A 23890-nucleotide genomic window follows, 5' to 3' on the forward strand; every position below is an offset into this window, starting at 1 on the left:
ATGAACTTGCTATAATTAAGTTTCAATAATTAAGATTTATGAGCTTGGAACTTAAGTGTTGAAGCACGTTCAGTATGATAATTATATTAATTAACAACTTCTACTTACTAATTAACCTGCTGCCTTTAGAACGCGGTCAAATTTTAAGATACTAGTATACCACGCTGTTTTACTTTGCATGTAATTTGATAGAGAGAATATATTTATTAAAAAGGAAACTGAGTCTTCACCTATTTTATCCAAAATCTGAAATATCTTTCCTGAACTTTAGTCATGAAACAGTCACACATAACTTATACATTTGTAATATTAATACAGTAACAATGGCGTGTTTAGATGAATCACATGAAATCTTTCTCAGATAGGAATTAAACCTAAGACCTCGTAATCGCTTCATATACCATGCAAACGACAGAAACAGACATAAATAGAATATTATATAAGCTTTTAATCAAATACATGAATGCGTTCTTACGTTTCTAAAATAGACGAAAATAAAAATAATTGACCAGGCTTCCCTTAAACTAAATAAAATTAAAAAGAACTTAGATAATAGCTATGAGTTGAGTATAAAATATTTACTTTATAAAGTAAAACTCGCGCAACGTTCACGATCGTCCACGATAATTAAAACGTTCTTCTTTAAAAACATTTTTAAAAGTGCAGAGAGAAAAACTATGTTTTTTTATGAAGCTACAAGCATCAGTGCTCTATTACAAGAAGAAATTGTTAAAACGCAACACTTTATAAAACACAATAACGTTTGTCTACCTGTTTGTTTGAGATGAACTCAAAAACTCCTGAACAGATTTTGATTTTCTCGTCCATTAATAGACAGAGCAGATTATGAGCATGATAAATCATATACATACAAATATCTATGACAAAAACCGATTTAAATGAATTCCGGAAAAGGGACGCATTTTATTACCGAAATTTGACAATAATTCGTAAGTACTTGACTCAAGTTAATAAAATTAGTGAGGATTAACATCAATTTGATTATGCAAAAATATTAAAGAAAATGTTTACCATATAATAGGATACGGGAATTTTATTTCCTAATTTCATTCCAAGATAAAAATGCGTGTTTCCGTTATTTCTAGTATCCAATTATATATAAAAGAAAATTCCTTGCTTAACAACTTATTAGCAGTAGCAAATTACTAAGAAATAACATCGCAGCTACATGTATATACAAGTCCCATCACACTCAATCTCTGACAAGCAACGCAAATTGAACGCACATACAATTTGATGTAAAGATCTCATTCATACAAGTACTTGTAACGAGATCGAGCATCATGATCGAGCCTCTGAGACTACACTTATACTCAATAAGCTCAGATTGAGTGTCTTGGGAAATTGACTTTATTATTACTACTGACTTTTTGTGTAAGATTTGAGAGGAATGTTTTTGTGAAATGTAGCCTGTTCTTTCTCGAGATAATTTATTTTTTTCTAATTTAATCTAAACGATGATTAGGCTATGAGAGACTTGTAGGATTTATATAATTTGTATTATTTATTACAGTCGCATTGGTGATGAGAATTGCACTTATTTTGTACTAATCTGAAAGTAGGATAGACTGCCAAGAATGTTTTTCCCAGACCATGCCAACTGAAAATACGCTATAGTTAAAATATACTTTCTGACATCAAAATACTTTTTCAAAAATCAAATAACTATGTAATTTGTCAAACACTCAAATAAAGTATAATTATAGGCGACAAACTATCTGTGAATTACATAAAACTTGTCTACGACATTAAAATGAAATAGATTTTCGTACTCAAGAAGGTACCTGAAGTTATCTTAAAAAAAAAACGATTTATTACATGATGAGAATTAGTTATTACAACTTCATAAGATAGTAATTGTGTATTTATTAAGGGTTGGCAAGTTTCGCAACTAGTAGGCTAAGATTAGTTAAGTTTAATTGAGTTATATGAAATAATCTCTTACTTGCTGTACTAGGGTCTAGGGTTTAGGTGAACAACAAAAGATTAATCTTTTGAATATACATAAATATTGTGACATCAACTTTTAAAGATATTAGTGGCGCATTGAGTAAAGTAAACCGCCCTTACTCAGTTTTTATTATTATTAAAGTTAATTTCCGTTCTTAGAATTGCTCTTGAGCCGCGGGGACTTTTACAAATATACAAACAATGGACACAAAGTACAACCAGACCTGAAACGTTAAGTCCGGGAATCGAACCCACGACCTCCTGACGCTATGGTAGCGGCGTGGCGGCTTTAACTACTTCGCCAAGGAGGCAGTCTAATAGTCAAACTTAGTGCACATAATATATGTAGGTCGTGGGTTCGATATACGGAACAGATACGAAATATTTTTACGAGGTTGGTATTTTGTGCCTGTAATTTGTAAATGAAACACTAGTTATTTAATCCATCCACTCATTGCTTCATTTCCGATTACAAACTTTAAAATTCTAATAAACTGTCGCGATATTTCTTCTTCATTCAGGACATGTCGTACTGTAACATGAATGGTACAGAGTGAGAGAAGCCAATTAGAGAGAAAGAGCTGTTTGATTCACCTTCAAGCACACGATCTAGACAGACTCGAGAACGAGTAGCCTAAGAGACAGTGCCTGTGATCTTACAGTGTACACACGTTACATTAATATGTTTTGTTTTATATTATTGCAAAAATAATTGTTATGTCAATCAAAAGATTCTGTATTCCGAATTAAGTTACCTTGTCAAATTACAACAATTATTTTGTGAATTTTAAACATAAGTTTAATGTGTCTGACACTTTTGAAAATTCGGTGTATGTATGTAGGTTTGATTTTAGCGAGTTTTTGTCGTACATACACTTTATTTCTAAGTCTTTAGGTCCTGTTTGGAATTTTAAATCGAATACCAACGCAAAAGCATTAATCACCACAGCGCCACTAAGTCAAATAGATTAAACATCACAAAAATAATTCCACATTATTTTTACAGAAGATTTTTCTTATATTCTACAAAAGAATTTAATAAATACATACATTTGGAAAGTAAGTCTTAAAGAAAAGTCTTAAAACTTTGTACAAAGGTTTGGGAGATTTATTATCAAAAAGAAACAGTACTTAATGTTTGTTACAAAGTAAATAACATTACAATGAAATGTTTTCAACAATTTTTGTACATTAACTTCTATCCAGTGAGGAATTTGAGTGCTTTCCTTTTTATCTTTTTTTTATTATATTATGGCCTATACATAATAATAATATGGAGAGCTTTATAGCACAATTTGCTGTGCCTTGGAATTTTGTTTTTATGGTGACAAATTGGCTCTCAAATGTCTTAAGGTACAGTTTCCGTTGTTTTTGAAAGAGACTTTCATACAAAAATAGGTTTTTCGGTTATATCTGAATGATAGTTTATATTTTTCTTAATTTAACGTGCTAAAATTCTTCAGCTTTATTATGCCAACTTTAGGCTTAAAGTGTCGCCTGGGAAAGTATACGGATGTAAAAAAAAATATGACAATCTTTGCTTTTTAAGATTTGCCTAAAAGGAATAGCTAATATGCCTAAAAGAACACTTTCAAATTATGTATGTTGTTATAATTTAAATATTTCTATAACTAGGATGATATATAAAAGTGTCTTAAACATTTCCTAAGCTCTTCGACTACTCACAAAGTAATTGACAAAATCATATACATCAGAAAAAGTAAAATAAGTGTTGGAGTGTTTCTTTTAAATTAACGTTTGAAGAGGTTCCGCTTGGGAGTCAATAGGGGGCAGGAAGGGGGCGGCTTGGGGGTGCTCCAGTGAATTATGTATTGCATCTCGTGATGGCACGATTAACATGATTGTGACACTGACTGATTTGTATCTTTACTTGTTCCGTTTGTTTAGCAATTGTAATTTGTCGATTTCTAAAAATGACTAGTTTTTGAAATTAGTTCTGTAGTGGTTGTGTACTTACCAAGACTTTAACTTGCGAGACTTTACGATAGGTCTAGGTATTGTTTGAAATATTTTTCTAGCAAATATAATGATCATCTTGTCAATTTCATCCATATCGGTTCAGCCGTTTGAAAATACATAAATAAGCTTACAAGCACATTTTCAAATATACAATATTAGTAGGCAATCATTTATAAAATGTCTTTCTTAAGTAATTATTTAAGTACAATATTATTTCAAAATCAACCTAGTGTTCTGTAATTCGCATTCCTCAAACTTTGTCTGACAAAGTTTAACAGAGGCAAAAGTTTAATATGTAATCAGGTGTCAATCTCCTCGAGACCTTGGCCGGTATCAATTAGACGGAACATCCAATACATAACTAATTTATTCATCTTTTAGCAGAGGTAGTCCATCTAGAGCACCCGTGAAAATTACCTAGCCTAGTCCACGAAAGGTACCCATCATTATATGTATTTGGCGCTATTCGAACGGGTGCTCTAAATGGACTAACAGCTGTTTTCGTATATCAATTGCCAATACAAATCCTTATTATATACCAACTAATATATTTTATTGTTTTGAACTTTCCGAGAGAACTAACACCACTGTTAATAAATTAATAAATTATTAAGTTTTAGGTTCACCTCTATCGTTAAATAAGTTATTGTTACACCCGCTGTTACATAAGTAACTTGCTAAATAAAAAAAAATCATTATCACTTAAATCATTACAATTATTATTAAAAAAATAAATAGGTTTATAGAATTCTTAGACAAGGAAGACCCAAATTTCCTTCCTTAACTAATCTATAAAGCTTATTTAATTCTCATAGTACAAGTACAAGTTCCTATCGCGATGAGATTTAAAACGATTCCTTCAGATCCAATTGAAAGGACCGAATGAATGAATGAATGGGAGCGGACGAGTGAACGAATAATGGAATCCATTCGCGAGCTGATTGACTCGCGCGGCGATAACTTTAGATATAAATCCTACTGTGACGTCATTATATTTCATTCCGATTAGATTTTGTTCCCAGTCGAGTTAGGGGGAGGATACATAAGAGCTAGCCGTCACATTTCAGTGAGTACCACTTTTTGCGATGATGCAAATGCTTCATGTTTCAGGACATCTTGGAAAGTGCAATCTGTACTTAAGAAAATGTGAGACTATTCGACTCTTATAACCGCTAAGGAGACTCGAAAGAAATAATAGATAGTTTGCTGAGGCCACGATTTAGCATTTGTATCTTATGTATTAGCTAAGTTACTGATTTCTTGCCCTCTATATCATTTTATCTCTAATCTGTATTCACCTTTAGTTTTAATTCCAAGTTATGTGTGAAGCGTGAAACTGTGCGAGTGTTACGAGTTGGTGTATTAATTATTTAATAAGTGCTCACACGTTCATGTTTCAACTGAATATGTTACTAAGTTATATTGACGAGCCGTCGTAAAGGGTTATTGTTATTTCCCTAATTAAGAGCCGTTTAATTAATAAACCACAAGAAGAAGTTTTATATTTTTACGTCTACTTCTGAAACCTTGCGAAGTGGCAATCGTGGTTCCATTGAAATATTTGTGCGCTTTACTAGTAATTGTTTTGGATTTAGTTGTACACTGTATCCTTAGTGACGACTTTATAAGTCTTTGTGACACAATAATTGTCTTAATGGCAAAAAAAAACTATAGCATTAAGTTTTCATGATTATATCCGGTTTGACACCCCAACAAAATGTAAAGCGAATTTCTAAATCTACTAAGCTCCAAATATGAAGTACATATCTGTGAAACTTCAAAATCGGTAGAAAACTTATCACAAATAGTGTGCATTGATATACAAAAATATACTATTAGAGGGAAAAACGTACCATCACTATCACTCAAAGAGAAACTAAAGACTAGCTTTCAAATCTATAGCTTTTTTCACCGTCAAAGTAGAACACCAATTTCTATCCCAAAAAAACTCCATTATTTTCCTTTCAAGTACTAAATCGAAAAGTATTGAGTACTACAGAGTCCATATATTGTACTCCGCTTATACACTCGACCATTCATGTCATACACACAGGCTCTCGAAAACCTTCCACAACATACAAAACCAAAACCAACCTTATTCCAATCACACACGGTTGAAAATCCTTTAAAAATGTTTACTTCAACTCAGTATCATTGATGACTCTGCAAAGGATTATGGACTTTGCGTGATCGTTTTAAGGTAGGTTTTTCTGTGAAGTGGTGTGTCGATAGCAATGATTGCTCCACGATTAAAAAGCAGTATCGTCTCGTATAGCTATGTAAAACAGTTTAGGCGTGTCGTTTGTTTTTGAATACTGAAAAATGTTTTGGTTTTTACGTTTTGTTGAAAGGTTGGGGAAGAATATTGCGGAAACCTGCCTAAATGAAGCCTCTGTGAGAAGGCTTGGTTAATGAATATTAAATTTGTATAGGACCTGAACCACTACGCAGTTAGTCTAATGAAATCTACATAGGAAAGATGCTGATCTGCCTATACCAACGAAGACATGATGTTGGCGACCATTAGGCAGTTTTTTAAACAAAGCCTGTGAAATTCGTCATCCGGTAGAACAGCGTCTTTGGTATGGAGAATACAAAATAATAAAAGTGTTTATACCTGCATGCTTTGAATATTATACCCGTTGGTATACATGCTTTTAAGTCCTCATTTCTTAGAAGGGTCTACAGTTTTGAAGTGATCATAAATGTCGACCCATTCTCTTAGTTATTTGGTTTCATAGAAATCGTTTCTGGTGTAATACACAATCATTATTAACAATACAGAAGGATCTTTTTGTAACATAATAATATACTAACTGCCCCGCTACGTTTACAATGTTACATCGTAACCGATTCAGCAATTCAAATACAAAATTTTACAACACAATTTAATCTGAAATTCAATATGAATAATAAAACTCCCATACATACATATTTGTATGAGCCATACCTTCAATAGCTTGACCTCAACAGCCTTTCATACACCCTATTATAATTTCATACACAATTCTGAAAATATAATTGCTCCGTGTAAACTGAGAGGCTGGGGGTCCATTTGGTACATTATGTATAAGTATTAAGGTGCGTATACATTGGTGATTATACCATGAAGGACATGAAAGTGTGTGTCATAAGTTTACGTTGTATTTCTGGGTCTATCCCACTAGTCCCGTTGAGTTGTCCCGTGACGGGACAACTGACACTAATTTGTCCCAGTTGTCCCGTGGCGGGACAAGTGACACTGTTTTGGTGCCAGTTGTCCCGTTGCAGAAAAATCATTATATATTAAAAGTAAGCAAATGGAGTATCATCATCATCATCATCTCAGCCGGGAATCGTCCACTGCTGGACAAAGGCCTCCCCCATCGAGCGCCAATAGGACCGGTCCTGAGCCGCCCTCATCCATCGGACTATACATATGTATATATCAAGAACATAATCTTGGCAACTATCAACAAATTTATATACAGTTTCAAATGATCAATTAACCCAGCATTGACCAAATTATCACCCAAGAGAAAATGATAAACCGATTCAAAAGCACATACACCTACCTCGTACTCTCGCCAATGTATACAAGTCTTTATATGTTAGATATATGTCCATAGGCTGCGTACACAACGGTGTAGTCTGCCGAAACTAATGACGTGAGATTTAAGGCTATTTTTACACGAGAGAAGAACGACTAGTGTTTTACTTGATGTGTATAAAGTGTGGGTAGTCTCGTATATCAACGAGAAGTTATGTGGAACTGTATTTCATGAGCTTATTATTGTTACTGTTGAGTATTTGTTTTGTAGTGAAAGTATTTTTATACTGGTTGAATGGTTTACCGGTGGTAAAAATTATCATAGGCATGATACAAGTGGTCGAGAACCTAAATGTTTTAATAATTGGTTGAGGTGGCGGAAGGGTAAAAGAAAAAAATGAAACGAATCATCACTTGTGTCAATGATCTATAAAAATAAAATGATAAAATACAATAATACACGAAACAAAGCCTTTATCTATGTTACCAGGCAGACTGTTCAGCTGACTATTTTTGAACAATTATAATCCGTTCTCAGGGTGATGGACTCAAGTAATGCTTAATTTAAGAGAATACTTGTGCCGAGCTTAAAGCAATTTACTTCTGTTCAGTAACGGGTGATCTTAACGTATATTCATACTTACAGTTTGATAAATAGGTCAAAAAGTGTTTGCCTTAAAAACTACCAAAACACACACACCAAAATAACCAAACTAACATGATCATACGTCACCAAAATAACTTCACCACCACTTAAAAACATAAGTCCAAACCACACACATTTAAAACCAACCTTAACACGCACTTTTACGGTCGACAATCGACCGCAGTTTATACTGTCGCTTGAACTAAACAGTTCGATAGTAACAGTAGATCATCAATCAATTAGGCTTGCGCCGCGGCCGCGCCCGTCCAATCACATTACTTGACGTTTTATCGCTACCAATGTGTGTTATTTGGATAGCTAGCGTATTTGTCTAGAATATACCTGTATTTATCTATGAAGGTTTAGGCAATGGTATGTTATGTACAGTTAAATAGTTTTTTCATCGTAGTTTTCCTTGCGCTAAGTGAGTTAAACCTAGTAACATTGGTATCTTATTTCGGGATTTAGTTTTACCTAACCCATAAGAGGCCTTTGCACAGCAGCGTGACACATAAAGGGGCAGTAAAAAAAATAAATAAAATTTTCCTAAAATATAAATTTTTCCAACCACTTCTACCAGTTCAACGTACAGAACGTACCTTTTCAGAACACAGAATTCATCGATATCGGCCCGACCGAGTAAATCTATAAACTCAATATTTTCTATTAAACCAAAATTTCATCATCAGCAGCCGATCGCAGCCACTGAAGTAGAAAATATTAGCTGTAATAAAAATTTACTACCTTCCTATATATGTACGTGTATACTATTCTATACATAGGTAGGGTACTAGGGTTGTAACAGAGGTGTATCAGAGTTTTCACATTTGTTCGGACGCACAGATCGATATATGAGGTTAAGCTACGCTTGCCGAGGTAGTTCTATGGATGGGTGACCATCTTACACATATCGAGTTCCTCCGTGTTTCAGAAGACACGTTAGATTTTGGGTCTCGGCTGCCATTTCGAAGATCGTTGTTAGTCGTTACCAGTAGTCAGAAGAAAGAAAGTCTGACAACCAGTTTCATCATGGAGTATCATGTGATGACGATGATGCAACTGGGTTGTTTAGTTTTTAAAAGACAACTCCCTCACTAAGAATTACTCTCGTGTCACGGGTACTTTTACAAACATACACGCAACTGACACAATTTACAACGTGACCCGAAACAACTATTGGAGGATCGCACAAATAATTGTCATGTGTGGGAATCGAACCCACGACCTCGCAAGGCAATGGTAGCAGCATGGCGACCTTAACCACTGCCCCTTAGCGTTAAGTCTGACGGATCTTGAACCTTTGATTCTTGAAAAAATACCGTAGTTTGCTGATACGAAAGTTTCGTTACAACCCTAGTAGGTACAGTACCTATTGTATGAAGAAAGGCACGCCCAGTAATGGTTTCTTTACGACCTCACAATAAACGTATTTGAATGAACAGATAACACTTTATTCCTCACACTGAAGGCTTTTAGCTTTTTAACGCGAAGCCATCATTTTGTCAACGAACAATACGTTTTTTAGGAAAACTATTTGGAGTTGAAAAGAATAGTGTCTTTTCTTTGGTGTGAATAGTTGTCACTGTCAATGGTTTCATATGATAGCAGTCAAGGTGATCACCGTTTACCTCTTCGTCGAATTTATGTGGTTGGGTTTTCACTGAAAAAATGTTGGATAATCTACACAAATCTCGTTTTTTCAGGGCCGGTTTTTCTTTGGGTCCATTATTTGTTCATAAAGTCTTAACAGAAAATAATGCCGGAGTTGTCGTTTTGTAGAAAAGAAATGCTAATTAATTTTCAATAGTAAGGTAATCATCTCGCTACTATTAGCTATCGTAACTTTGATTATTGATTTATTGAATAAATTAAACGGCCCCATCAAATCGACCTATCTTTCTTAACTGATACCAACTTCATTACTTCGGTATGTTATTTCAATTGCATAATAATAATTCTCCCGACAAATTTCCCACACAACACAAAATTTATTAGCATACATTCAAACAAACAAACAAACATCTTAATATAATCAGTATCTTAAACTACACGCTCAATTGTAAATAAACTAATTCGCTATTGAACTTGGCTCAGCACAGAACAACTGAAACTAAAATAGCTAATGGTGGATAATCTGAACTGGAACTAAATTCCCGTGTGTTGGGAACGCGATAGTTCTGAGAACTTCTTTCGCGATGTATTAGAATTGTATCTTTCAATGTACCACTACTATGAAAAACTTTTGTAACTTTTCATTTATATTTCAAATTCTTTTTCATTGAAGTTTATTAAAGTAGACTTTTAATACTACGTAGGGAGGGCCAGTTTATGGAGACAGTAATTGTTACTGGTTAAAAGTCAACGATTGTTACGTGAGGTCGTCAATGCTATACATACATAGAACAAATATTTCTGACAAATTACAAAAGTAGATATGTATTAAAATATACATATGTGTTTTTATACCGACTTTGTTTGTAAAGAACTTTATCTAAATATAATAACTCAATGTTGACTGACTGACATCTATCGATCAAAATTCTGTCCTAAGTCGCAAAAACCACGCGGACGAAGTCGCGGAAAAAAGCTCGTGTTTTTATAAAAGCAGAAATTTCAAGTGGAGTTAGTATTTTTAAACCAGCAATAGATAAATAACATAAGTTATCTGAACTAGATTATTAACTAGTACTCTCAGATAATGTCTGTTTCCTATCTCCAGTAGGAGCTACCGGTGGTAGTCGATGCGATCGGCTATCTGCAGTTAACGCGTCGTTGCACAAAGCCGGCTGCGGATCAACGAGAATGGAGGGGGAAGGGGGGGAGATATGTGCATTCCGATACTCAGTGATAAAGCATATGTATGTACATAAGTTTGTTAACTATTTGATGTGACATAAATATGATGTCGGGATGATTTTCTATATAAATATATTATTACTACTGCGTTCCCGAAGGGTTGATTAAATACTTTACATATTGCTGTCCCACTGCTGGGCAATGGTCCTTAGTAAAATATGGTGAGTTGTCAATTCTGGTCAAGTACAGGTTGGAGTCTGCATCCAAACAAGATGTTAATGGTTGTTCGGCAAGTCAGTAGCTAGTATATTACTAGCTGACCCGGCAAACGTAGTTTTGCCATATAAATAAATAAAAAATAGTGCCGTCAGACCTACTTAATGTGCTCACAAAATTTGATGAGAATCGGCCAAGCCTTTTCGGAGGAACATTGTGACACTGAAATTTTGTATATGTATAAGATTTGTTCGTATATGATCACTATAATATCCATGGCTATAACTATCAAACATAAAGCTATGCCTTACAAACGTGGATTAATCGTGAGTGAAACTGTATGGCTTATCTTTAAAGCTATCTAGCACGTTTCTAACAAAAAACCTATTAATTAGAACTACCTGACCTGGAATCTACGGATAAGTATCCGATGACCAGATCAACGACCGTTTGCAGACACTAATCCGATTAATTGAAGCCTCAATATCACTGGATATAGCATTATCGGTGATACACAGAAATACAGTCATATGCTAGTAGGTATACTTATCAATGTAGGTGCAAAACTCAAAGATAAAAAAAAAAAAAAAAAAAAAAATAGTGGCGTTCATCGGTCGGTAAATAATCAGCGGCGTAAGCATCTTTGGTACTGACTTTCCTAAGATGGGTGACCGCTTCAGAGTATCCCAACTAAGCATGTTCGCTCTTCGAAGGGCCCATTTAATTTAATACAAAAGTTATCTTATTTTTTGAAGCGAAAGTGTTTTTTTATATTTTTAGTCATTTGTAATGTAAACTACGTACCTAGTTATAAAATTAAAATCAAACAATAACTCAAAAACCAATAATTCGATTAGAACAATATAAACAAACGGCACAAGCTTCTATCAGTACATCCATTCGCATAATTCGTGAACCCAATCCAAATACGCGATGACATAAACCTCTGCCTCACATAACCACATAACAAAGGCCTACGTTGTATTTGTCTGGCAAACACTCGGTATATTTGCACAGCCAGACAACAGCGGCTCGGCTTACACGCCGTGCGATTTAATAAAGTCAGCCGGTTATGATGACGTCACTGAACGAAATAGCAATTTTTCTACCACTATGGACTTTCGAGTAGCGATTTAGGATTTGATATGGTAAATTGATCAGTGCCATCTAGCGTATTCCAAAAGAATACATTTTATAAGTGAGTTTTCTTTTTGAAGTCAGTATTGGTCCGTTTCAGCTTCAGCTAGCATTACGCAGGGTTAGCCTTAGGAAATTTAACACTATAACCTTCAGTACATTTCGAATTTTTAAAACAGCCAGACTAAGGTGACTATTTTATAATATACTAGCTGACTTGCACAACTTTGCTTGCGTCACATAAGAGAGAATGGGTCATATTTTTCCCCGTTTTTAGGATCGGAGAACCAGTAAAAAAAGCCTATAGCCCTGTTCAGTAAATGGGCTATCCAATAGTAAAATAATATTTCAATTTGCACTAGTAGATCTCGAGATTAGCACGTTCAAACAAACAAACTCTTCAGCTTTATAATGTTAATTTAGTAATTTAACGCTTAAATCAACTTACAGTTAATTAGTTCTACAAAAATAAACTAAATTCACTCAAACAATTTCTACACGAATTTGCTCTTGTATTGATGACAAATAGCGGTTCACGAAATTGTCTCATGTGCATAATAAGCGCTCGGTTAATTTTCATATCGACGCTGAATTGCGTTTTGCTGCATGAGATTGCGTTATATTCCTGCGGTTCAATGATTTCATTGACAATTAAGCAATTCGTTCAGCTTTCGATGCCATAAGACCAAAATTGTGTAGATTTTAAACTCGGGTCATACCCGATTGACATTGATATTAAATTTACACTTCCTACCTATGACAGTGGTTCTTAACGTTTCAGAAGTCTATTTGGAGGCTTATATCTGTTGTACATTAAATTATTGCCCATTTTTTTATATCACCAAACAAAACGAAATTCTTTCTTTAAAGCAAGGATAATTATTTAAAATAGACTATTGCTATGTAGTAGCTACCTTTGTAGTATATCCGTCTCAGCAGTCGGTCGTGAAGTTTCGGGTCGGACAAAGTGCTATTGGGGTTTTCCAATTCGTATTGGAGTGTTTAACGGTAAAATGTGGATGTGTTTCATACACCATATTATGTATGTATGTAAGCAATAATTTTAAAAAATCTTTGATTAGATTTTGAGCCCTCAGCGTTGAAGACAAAGACTTGTACATACTAAGTACTAGTTTCTAGAGCTTATAATTCTATTCTTTAAACTTAAACTAACTCAAAGTAATGAAAAACAGTTAGTATAATAATAATATAACAGTAAAGTTGAAGGTTGTTTATCAGCAGCTGCGGTAACAATTAGCGAAGCACTTTGTTGTACATGTTTAATTTTATATTAGAGTAGCTCACTCCAGCCAAATATTTGGGGAAGGAAATATTATGAGAGAGTAACTGGGTGAAATTGTGGATTTGTATAGGGAAAAACTTTAAATATTATTATTTTGTCGTGATATTTGTTAACTTTAAACCTACTTATGCAACTATTTAGGTATATGAGTCGTCGCTCAAGCTAAGAAAACCAAACATGTTTTTTTTTTGCTAGAGATTTTTTTCATATAGGTACCAATATCTTAGAATCCAATGATGATAAATGTTAAGTAGAAATTGAATTATTTAGCAGTCAACTCATCAGTAATGAACCATTAAATTGTGATGAAATCTAAGAGTATGCCTGCGAGTTAAATAAGAAACTTATTTTGAATGACTGTCATGCTAGAAACGTCCACACTCTTGAAGAAACGTCCAATCTACATTCTGCTAGCGTGTCAGACTTGAGTCTAAATTCTTCTCTTGTTATAAAAACCAGAAACCCTTTTTTCCCGCATTTTTATAACAACGGGGAAACTTTTGTATTTAGTCAACTTATTCACTACCAAATCATCACGGTTTGTCATAAAACAAATTAATTTTAGCACACTTTTTCTCACCTTTACCTTAGTATACCCAAAATAAATATTATTTTCTCATCTAATTTCACCTCCTTAGTACTAAGTGTCAGTGACCTCAGAGTGCGTGGGTGTTAAGTAATCTCGAAACATCGTAACATCGGAGATGAATGTCAAGTTCTAAGAAATAAGCCTTGAGGTATTATTTTATTATATACTGTCTGCCTTACAAGTGTTTACTGGTATTTTCTAAACATAAATATACGGTACTGAGATTAACTGGGTACTAAAGGAACAGATGGAATTTCGGTAGTTGTTTTATAAAGCAGTCAGGTTTTCTGACACTTTTTTGTTAAACTTTAGTCTAAAGTCTTATAGAGAGTTAATAATTAAATGAAATCTTAGACCACAAATTTTATTTTACTAAGAAAGGTTGGGTAAAATAAAACAAGCCTTTAACTTCAAAAGAACTAGAAAAGATGGTTGTTATATAAAACATGATATTTTAAACCAACCAAAAAAGTTTAAAATGATTTAACAAATAAAAAATGTTAGTCATGTCACGATCACTTCAAAGAACTTGAACAAAGTAAGTAAATCACTTGAACATTTACTTAGAAACTATATTAACATAATTACATTTTACTTTATATTTGAATATCACTTAGAGTTAGTGAGTACTAAGTAACATCAAACTAAGCTCATGTTAGAATAATGTTATCTACATTAAATATTCTTTAAAATATTTTAAATCATTTGTACATTTACTTATACTTATGTTAGAGATTTTATAATGAATACAGTACAGACTAAAGTAATAAAATGTTATCACGATATGCATTAAGAACCGTAAAAACGATTTGTTCAATATAACATTTTTAGACACATTCACTAAAGCTGAGTAATGAGTACTTAATAGTGATTTACGTAAACAAGCAGATGACGGATCTCTGAAGTAAGGTTATGCTTCCAAAAACATCTTATTATGTTAACTCCATTTATTAAAATTATGCTTGTGCAGTGGGCAATTATATAATTATAACTTACAAGCTTCAGCCTGCGACTTCATGAGGGTGTAAAGATTTCCCGGGATAAAAAGTATGCGTTAATCCAGGTTACAAACAATCTATGTACACATCCGAATCCATTTAGTAGCTTTTTTGTGAAAGAGTAACAAACATACATACATCCATCCTCACAATCTTTCTATTCGCATTTATTTTTACAATATTAGTAGGTACTGAATTACTGTGTCTTCTGTAGTAAGGATTCCCCAACACTATGTTCTTCACTAGCACTCCTTGCTAAAGTCTCTTGAATTTATGTCGCTATTTCTTTAACTTTTAAACGAGTAGCGATCATCAACACACGATTTTTTTATATGTAGTTGCATGCAAATGCTGCAGTTAAAAATCGCTTTAGTGAGTTAAAAGTTAATCTAACACGTCAGCGCAGTAATTTAGAGTTTCAAGTACATACTTAACAGTAATATAATTCAATCATCGCTCACATTACCAGCGATCAAATTAATAGCGCACTTCAAATAGTTGCGAGAAACTTTTACAAAAAATCTCATTTACGAGAGTGCGATTTTCAGTTTGAAATGAACATAAATTACTTTTTGTATCGAAATTTTAGCTAGAAATATCTAGAATCTGATAAATAGCGTAGAATAAATTATTGTTATTTATTGTGCACTGTAGGTATTGATATAAATGAAATTGCTAGACGCAATATGCTTATATTTGTAAAAGTAGAACGTTGTGACTAGTGCAGAAACTAAACAACATTTTGCCCAACTGAAAAATCAAAGCTCTATTCCTTTCCTTACATACTCTTAGTTTAATCACTTCACAGCCTTATTCCTATAGCGGTGGAGAGACCGAAGAGGAAGTAACTTCCCTTGCTTCATTCACATCCGTACATCTTGCCTAACTGAACAGAATAATGATATTACTAAAATTATGAGTTTTCCAGGCACAATTTTTATCCTTGATTAATCTAGACTGCTTGGCTTAAGGCCTGGCCTCTCCCTCATTCTAGAAGACGGCTCTTGCCTAGCATTAGGAACAGTTTTATTCATTTAAATAACCCAGCAACTATTCATTTATTAAATCATTTCTCTAGTAGACATCTTAACTTAAACTAAAATATATTATAATTTATTCTAGAAAATAGACCTTCAAAGATAACTAAAATATTGTTATCACAAAGTAAAATTTATAACAAGTCAACTACTTTATATTTAGGTACTTTAAATCGCTGCTCTAAGCCGAGCACGTGTACAAACTCGGGATTGTACACGTGCCCATTATTACTTGTGGCTTGTTTATATTTACTCACTTATTTACTAAAGTTTGAAAGGTTTATACAATGCGCTGTTTCAGTCTAAAACGGAAGAAGAACTATAACGATTAAACTTCTACGTATAAAATTATTTATTAGATTAGTATAAAATTTTCATGTCACAAATGTTTGCTGCTGTACTCCTCCGAAACGGAGACTGATTCTCATGATATTTTATGAGCACATTGAGTAGATCTGAGACTCAGTCAACATCTATTTTATTTTTCAAAACAAAACAAAATTTGCAATACTTTTTGCATCTATCTTAAAGTTTGCATCGCAAGAGCCAAAAAGTAAATTGAATACAAAGAGGGGTTTTGTCTGCCAAGTGGGTCTGCTCGTGTAGTGGACAGTTCAACCCTAAGAAATAAATATTTCTCCTTTTAGGAATATAACTGGTATTGGCATTTTAACTGCTGCACCTCAGAGGTCTTATGTTGGGAATAAAATTGTCTTTTATTTACATGTGACTGACCGGAATGGTCCGGTGAACCCGAGTGGCTGGTGAAAGAGGCTGATTGATACTTTTGTAGCACAAAGCTCGCTTTGACTAACGGGTCACAGGTTTTTTGCTACATGCCTAGAGCATAGATGGCCTTTGCCTCAAAAACACAGCATAAAACGAATGTACATCATTGTTGAAAAATGTCGATATGGCCATGGAAATCTTTGACTTTAGGTGGAACCACTAACTTTAGGAAAAAAGATAGGTTAGCTTGGTAAATGGAATTTTTATAGAATTTTTCATACATTTTCTGCCAATGGTCGTTACTAGCAATTTTTATTTTTTTGTATAATTAATTTATGGTTAATCTAACATCAAAATAGTTCAAATCGTGCAAAATCAGTTGACTTAGCTGAACTGCTGTCAATCGAATTTTTACGTGCCTTTCAAAACACGGTGAATTTCAGTAAACCACTAAACGATCACCCATCTATGCTATGACCGCACCAAGTTTTGCTCAGCTCACTGTTTATTTACTAACCTGTTTTAGTTAATGAGTTTGCATTCGCTTAAAAAAAGACTAAGAAAGTACCTTATTACCTAGGACTTCCGACCTCTAGTTCTTGCAGCATTGACCTAGATTGCAGACCTAGATTTCAATATTTTTATTAAAATATCCTTAAAACAAGAGACGAAGTTTCTTGTCTGTTTTATTAAAACTTCACTACGGTGATCTTAGTAAAAATAAAATTAATGTTGTTTTCAGAGGTACAATCAAATAAGAAGAAGAATGAAAGAAATAACAGAGAATTATGAACTACACCGTACTCGTATATTATTTGTGTAGGAATCGAACCCATACACCGCAACTACTGCCACAATCTGTCACATGTGAGGGGTGTTATTAGCGTTGACCACTTAGTCGCTGCATGTAAAATACTGATATGCAGCTGCATCCTGTGAGACTGGAAACCAACTCCAACATAGTTTGGAAGAAAGGCTAGGCTGATATAATTATATCCACTTGTTTTTCTGCCCGTGACATCGTAGCTCTTAAACTGGTAAACCAACTTGGACATTTTTTTTACGTTTTGTGCCAATATTCTTAAACATACTTTTATTATATACAACATTATGTACATAGCACCAAATTCCAGTTCTTAAAATAATATTTACAGCAACACAGTAACACAACAAAACACGAACATTCCTTGCAAATCTTATAGTATATTTCAGAGCAAAGCTGCTGTAAGATCGGATGATCCGCTATAGATCACGTAGAGCAACTGTTTTGGTAATAAATCGAGTGAATCCGCATGCATTTGCTAGTCGAAGTGACGGGTAATAGAGGTAACAGATTTATGGAGTGGTTTTAAAGTAAATGCCAGTCGTTTCTTTGGTTTGAGATTGAGATAATTGAGTAGCAAAAAATCATGGAAAATGTTGACTTGGGAATTATATCTGTGACACTTTACAAACATACATATCAAAAATATATTTTAGAAAATAGAATTTATACAATGTTGATTCTGCTGGTTTTGATCGGGTAAATTCGGGTTTCTCATAAAGTCATAGAATTGTTTATCAAAAATAACATCAAATTGAATATAATTTATTTTAATTTGACTTATTACGCCATTTGTACCCATTCTAATGTAAAAACAAAGATACAAAGAAAGCAGAGTAAAAGAAAACTATGATAAAATTCTGTTCCATTTCCGTTCCAACTACCCTCAATTAGGGAAAGAGAGGGAAGATGTTCAATAGTAGCGTATTGACACAGGCTTCAATTTGTCTTCTAAGTATTGACTCAAACTGAGTAACTGGAACCAATTACTATCATTTGAGTCCATAAAAATCAGTTTCATGGACCCATTTTATTACCTTTCGTAGCACTAACCCAGTTTATGTGCTACGCTAATGCTACGGAGCTACGGCGTAGCATTCGTAGCAGTTATTCTCAAAGATTACTACAATGAATGAGGTTGCACGTTTGTTGAATTTATGTAATGCTAGTTAAATGTTTGTTTATATTAATAGTCTTAAGGCTTTGTTATATTAGACAGTTGCTAAAGACTATTAATTTATATTCTGTGGCAAGAGTCGTCTTTAAAGTAAGTCTTTAGAAAATATTTCATGCAGTATTATGTCTTTACTTAAAAAAATATTAATATGGTAACAAACCTTTTTTCACAATAAGTAGAAACATTCATTCAATCAATAGTGTGAGCTATTTACATTTATATGTGTAGTATAGTGTGAGCATATAAAAATGCATCCCCTAAGAGTATTTTTTTTTGTTGTTACTTTTTTTCTGAATTTATAAGTGTTCACAGGGACAGGGACACTTCCAACGAAAATGCTTAATCGTATTTAATGGTCAAAACAATAAGTAATAAAAAAATATTCAACGAATTACATAAATATATATAAATTAATAATTATTAAAAATCTCGCCTCGTTAACCGTCACTTCATCCAACCAACTAATATTAGTAATAAGTTATAATACATACATTTCTGACGTACTGATCAAAGTTCCTCACCGCTGTTCTTCCCAGCAGCAAAGCGTCCATTTCACTCTCCGGCACTGGCACCACGGCCACCGTGGGCGCCGGACCACCCTTCATCGGCACATTCATTTTACAACCTTATCACCAATAATATACGACACAAATTCCTTTGACACTCAATTGAGACTTAAGCCACTTTGGTCACTTAACAATTCTTTATTTGAAAATAGACTTTATTGTTGTTGTCATAGAGTTGTTTTTGCAAAGTTTTATTGGTATACAGTTATTACAACAATGAATTGTAAGTTTTAATGCATTTGTAATAAAGTCCTTTTTACAATGTTATCACAATAAACGCACCACTCATTTAGAATATTCGCAATACATTTATTCAATTGTTCGTGTCTTTGTTTCAGTTGTTTTTTTTTCGTAAAATAATTGAAATATAAATTGTTTTAATTACAATTTTGGAAGTTCATTATATTTGAAATTATTTGTTCTTTTTAAAATAAAATTGACGATAAATTTGATATGATTATAAAGTTTATTGTCTTATATTTTTATTATAAATTATTATTGCTGTTTCACTGTTTTAATTTTTCATCAACTTCACCTTTTCGTTTCATATATTTTACACTTCGAAGAATAATTTGTTGTAGTTTTTGTCACACAATGTCACAGAATTATTTTTCGTCTTTTTTTCTTTGATCCCGTGAATTTCAGTCTTTGCTGTTATTTCAAATGTTATTACAGGAATATTATTGGAATGAAAATAAAATTCGTTATTGGACCACTGTTACTGATGGTATACTGCTATCTAACATATTTTTTTCACTGTGGTATCTTTTGATTTTTATTTTGCAAATAAATATTATTAATATCTTTTCTGCGGCCTCCATAAAGTGATAAAGTGTTAATTTAAATGGCTCGTTCTCCTTTATATGCAATAAACTTTTAAGAGACCAAATCTCGCAATCTTGTTTAATTATATTATTAAGCAAATGTGCACTAAGTATATGTACCATATTTAATGTAAATAGGCATATTTTTTTGGAAAGAAGAACATTTCTGCTTTTGATTTTTAAAAACCCACATACAATATAGTTTTGATTTGAGATTTTTTGTATATGGAATTTCGCTCATTGAATTTTTATTTTTAATTGACACTTTGGCCCCCTCACCAAAGTTAGTACTAAATAAATAGCGAGTTCATTTAAGAGATTAATGACCAGCAAAACTGATATGCTATCACGAGTTTGAGGAAGTACGAAGTTGTCAAACTCAAGTACGAGTCAGCAATCTGAGACTGTTCGTATCACTTGACTACTCTCACTTGATCGTCCACTAATCAAGGACGCCAATCAGCTGTGAGCATCAGTTATTAAAGCCATAGCTACGTCTCAGTGCTATATTACAGTTCCACCAAAATATGATGCCTTTTCTTTGTATGAAAATAGTGTAAGGCCAAAGAATTTCTACAAAAATTATGTTCTATAGAATTTTTTCGGGAAATTAATAAAATATTTAAAGGCATTAGAGTAGGAGAAACGCCATCATATTGGAATTCTAAGCCTACATATTTAATACTTATAGTATATTTCAAGCCTAAAATTACGTAGCCTTAAAAGTGGAGCTATCAGTTTATTGAGAAGCACCGACTTTCCAAAATAAATTATTTTGGGCTATATTTTCAGTACAGTCATAATTTTCAATGCAATAAATACATAAGCGCATGTTAAATACATTAACTAACTGTGGAAGGAAAACAACACTAAAAAAATCCTGCTTAGTTGCTTGTTATATACCTAAATAATTTCCATGTCTAACAAAATTATCTATACCAAACCCTAGAACCTTTCTCTTCCACTTACAAGCCTCAAAATCCCCGATAACCACTCGTTCCCACAGTATGAATAAAGAACAAGCCAGTACTGCAGCCACGTTACTTATTCACCGAGCGACGCCACTCCTCAGAGAGAGGTGATACAAGTCAATGTTGTTGGAGGCTGCCAACGTTATTTGCAGCTTGAGGCCTCTGAGGTTTGCGGCTTCTAGAGGTCTAAGGTAGTGCATGTTTCGAGATGGAATTTATTTTGACGTAGTGGTCTTGTAGAATTTATTTTAACGTAAGGAAGTTGGTTTTGTCAAATATTATAATATTACTTTTTTACGTTACGCTTTACAGTTATATAAATAAAATTGGTTTATTAATTCATCATATTCTGTAGTTTTCTTCTTGTAGTATGGTTAGTTGTCAACCAAGTGTCAAAGTTGTTCAAGCCGCCCGGAATTCCGGAGTAGAGATATATAACATACTATGTCTTTTTCACAATTTGTAATTGTTACGAAGCACTATCGAATGAACTTTCCAAAAACTCAGCTAAAATATTTTGTAAAAAATATGTACATGTTTTTTTTATCTATTCTTACATATATGTATGTCATTCAATTATATCAACCCAGACGGTCGACAAGGCGTCTCTATCATTTTATATCTACTGCCAAAACACATAGACAAGTAGAACAAAACGAGATTAAGCATGATGTATACAATATAATCAGATTTATGTACAATGTTCAATTACCCGCGCCGGCAACATTGCCCAACATTGCCCAACATTCCCCAACATTTGGCCAACATTGCCAGCAATATATTGACGTACAGATTGACTGCTTGGCAGTGCTTCAGATCTCGTTACTTATTCTAGGGAAGTCGATCAAGTTTATTTGAAATCGATACAGCAATAATTCAGGCTTCATTAAACTGTGCCTAGATATATTTAGGTCAGTCTTTGAACGATAATAAATGTATATTTTTCTGTAAAACTCCGCGAAGATAATTCAAAACAAAAAGTTCGATTGGGTGTAAGATATTCTCTACCATTATAAATTGGCATTAACAATGGTAACTTCTAATTTAAAATCCTATATTTGCTAATGTGCGTAACAACTTAAAACTTGTTTGCGTAAAAAATAAACACACTACAAAAAACAAATAATCAATTGCGATATTACAAAACGATCTGTTTACTATCTACAAATAATAAAAAAAATTTGAGCGTTCTGACAATTCAAAGGTAAATCAAATTTGGTTAAAAATTAACCATATTTCAGAAACTCTTAAGTTTATGAAATCAAAGTACACTTCTCCTATATTCTGAATGTAAAGCGGTGAAGTGAAAGCACTCATGTTTAATTACATGTAAGCTGCAAGTTGTTAAGTGCAGCTCGAACAAGATGTTCATTATACACCTACTTACTTACTGTGTAACAACTAACAATATTACTTGTCGTGTGGGTGAAGATTTCTTCCTGAAACTAGTATTGCTTCCTTGTGTAATTAAAAAGGTTTCCAATGTTCGTATAGTAAAGTTAATATGGATATTGTGCACTTTAGAGAATTGAGAACAGAGTTTTTTATTACATTAATTAACACTTTCGCTGCAAACAACCCAATTGTTGGATTCTACGTCAATGTGTTAACTGACTTGGGCACTGAAAGTTTAGAAGAAAAAACAATCTTATGAAGTTATGCAAAGTTCCCAACCCGCACGTGGCCAGTGTGGTGGACTTATGGCCTAACCATTTTGAAAGGAGACCCTTGCCCAGCAGTGGGATACTAATAGGTTTTTATTTAAAAACGTAGCAACTGCAGAAACAGGAGGTTTTAAAAAATGTATATGGTAAATGGTTATAAACTCTATGTAGGTCAAATTTTATCTAAATACATTAATCGTTTCGAAGAATTAATTAAAAAGTGGACAGACAGGCTGTCTCATCAAATAGTTATTTTGTATGTTGATTAATATAAGAAAAACTTCAGAAACAAATCGTTTTTTAATGAGATAGCCAAAGGCTTTTGGCGTGAAGAACGAGAATTTGCTGCCTCCATAGCCATGGTCGCCGTGGTTACGGTCACCACGCCGACATCACACGAAAGAATTGTGTGGTCCACAAATAATTTTTCGGGTCTGGTTATACTTTGCATCCGTTGTTTGTATGTTTGTAAAAGTATCCGCGATACAAGAGCAATATTCTCATAAGAATAAATAAATATTTTTGAACAACTCACACACGGTGCGCCAAACGTGCAGTTAATTTATTACAGAATATTTTTAAGCAGTATTTAAAACTAATATTATGAAAGAATGCCTACATTCCTATACATAATACATGTATATAGAAATTGTGTGCACAATTTAAATAAAGTCATGTATTCTGTTTGTAGGTAGAAGTGAGAGCAACAAACACAGTTTTGCATTTTCAATATCGGTCGGAGTTTAAAAGGTTTAGGCCGAACGTGGTTGGACTTTATCCAACATATCAGTGCGATTCACTTTGTATGCAAACATGAAACTTTTATTAAAATGTAACAATTTTATAGCAGAAGTATGAAGGGTGTTTCTATTATTATAAGGATAGATAAAAATATAATGTGCCAATTTTTCTATAGCTACCTCTCATGGTAATA

At 33.4% G+C, this 23890-nt stretch overlaps 1 protein-coding gene across 2 annotated transcripts in view; it reads right to left on the reverse strand.

Moving 5' to 3' along the window:
* LOC142982569 (inactive dipeptidyl peptidase 10) overlaps positions 1 to 23890 on the reverse strand; it is a 533383-nt gene that overhangs the window by 365199 nt on the left and 144294 nt on the right. The window contains exon 1 of one of the 2 annotated variants that reach the window (XM_076129127.1): positions 19423 to 19704. The exons of the other annotated variant lie outside the window; for it this stretch is intronic. Coding sequence (XP_075985242.1) covers positions 19423 to 19548 — 126 coding nt within the window. The 5' untranslated portion in view covers positions 19549 to 19704. Of the gene's footprint in view, positions 1 to 19422; positions 19705 to 23890 lie in introns of those variants that run through there. 2 annotated transcript variants of the gene reach the window in all.

The sequence above is a fragment of the Anticarsia gemmatalis genome, chromosome 22 (assembly GCF_050436995.1).
Source record: "Anticarsia gemmatalis isolate Benzon Research Colony breed Stoneville strain chromosome 22, ilAntGemm2 primary, whole genome shotgun sequence".
In the NCBI taxonomy this organism is placed as follows: Eukaryota; Metazoa; Arthropoda; class Insecta; order Lepidoptera; family Erebidae; genus Anticarsia; species Anticarsia gemmatalis.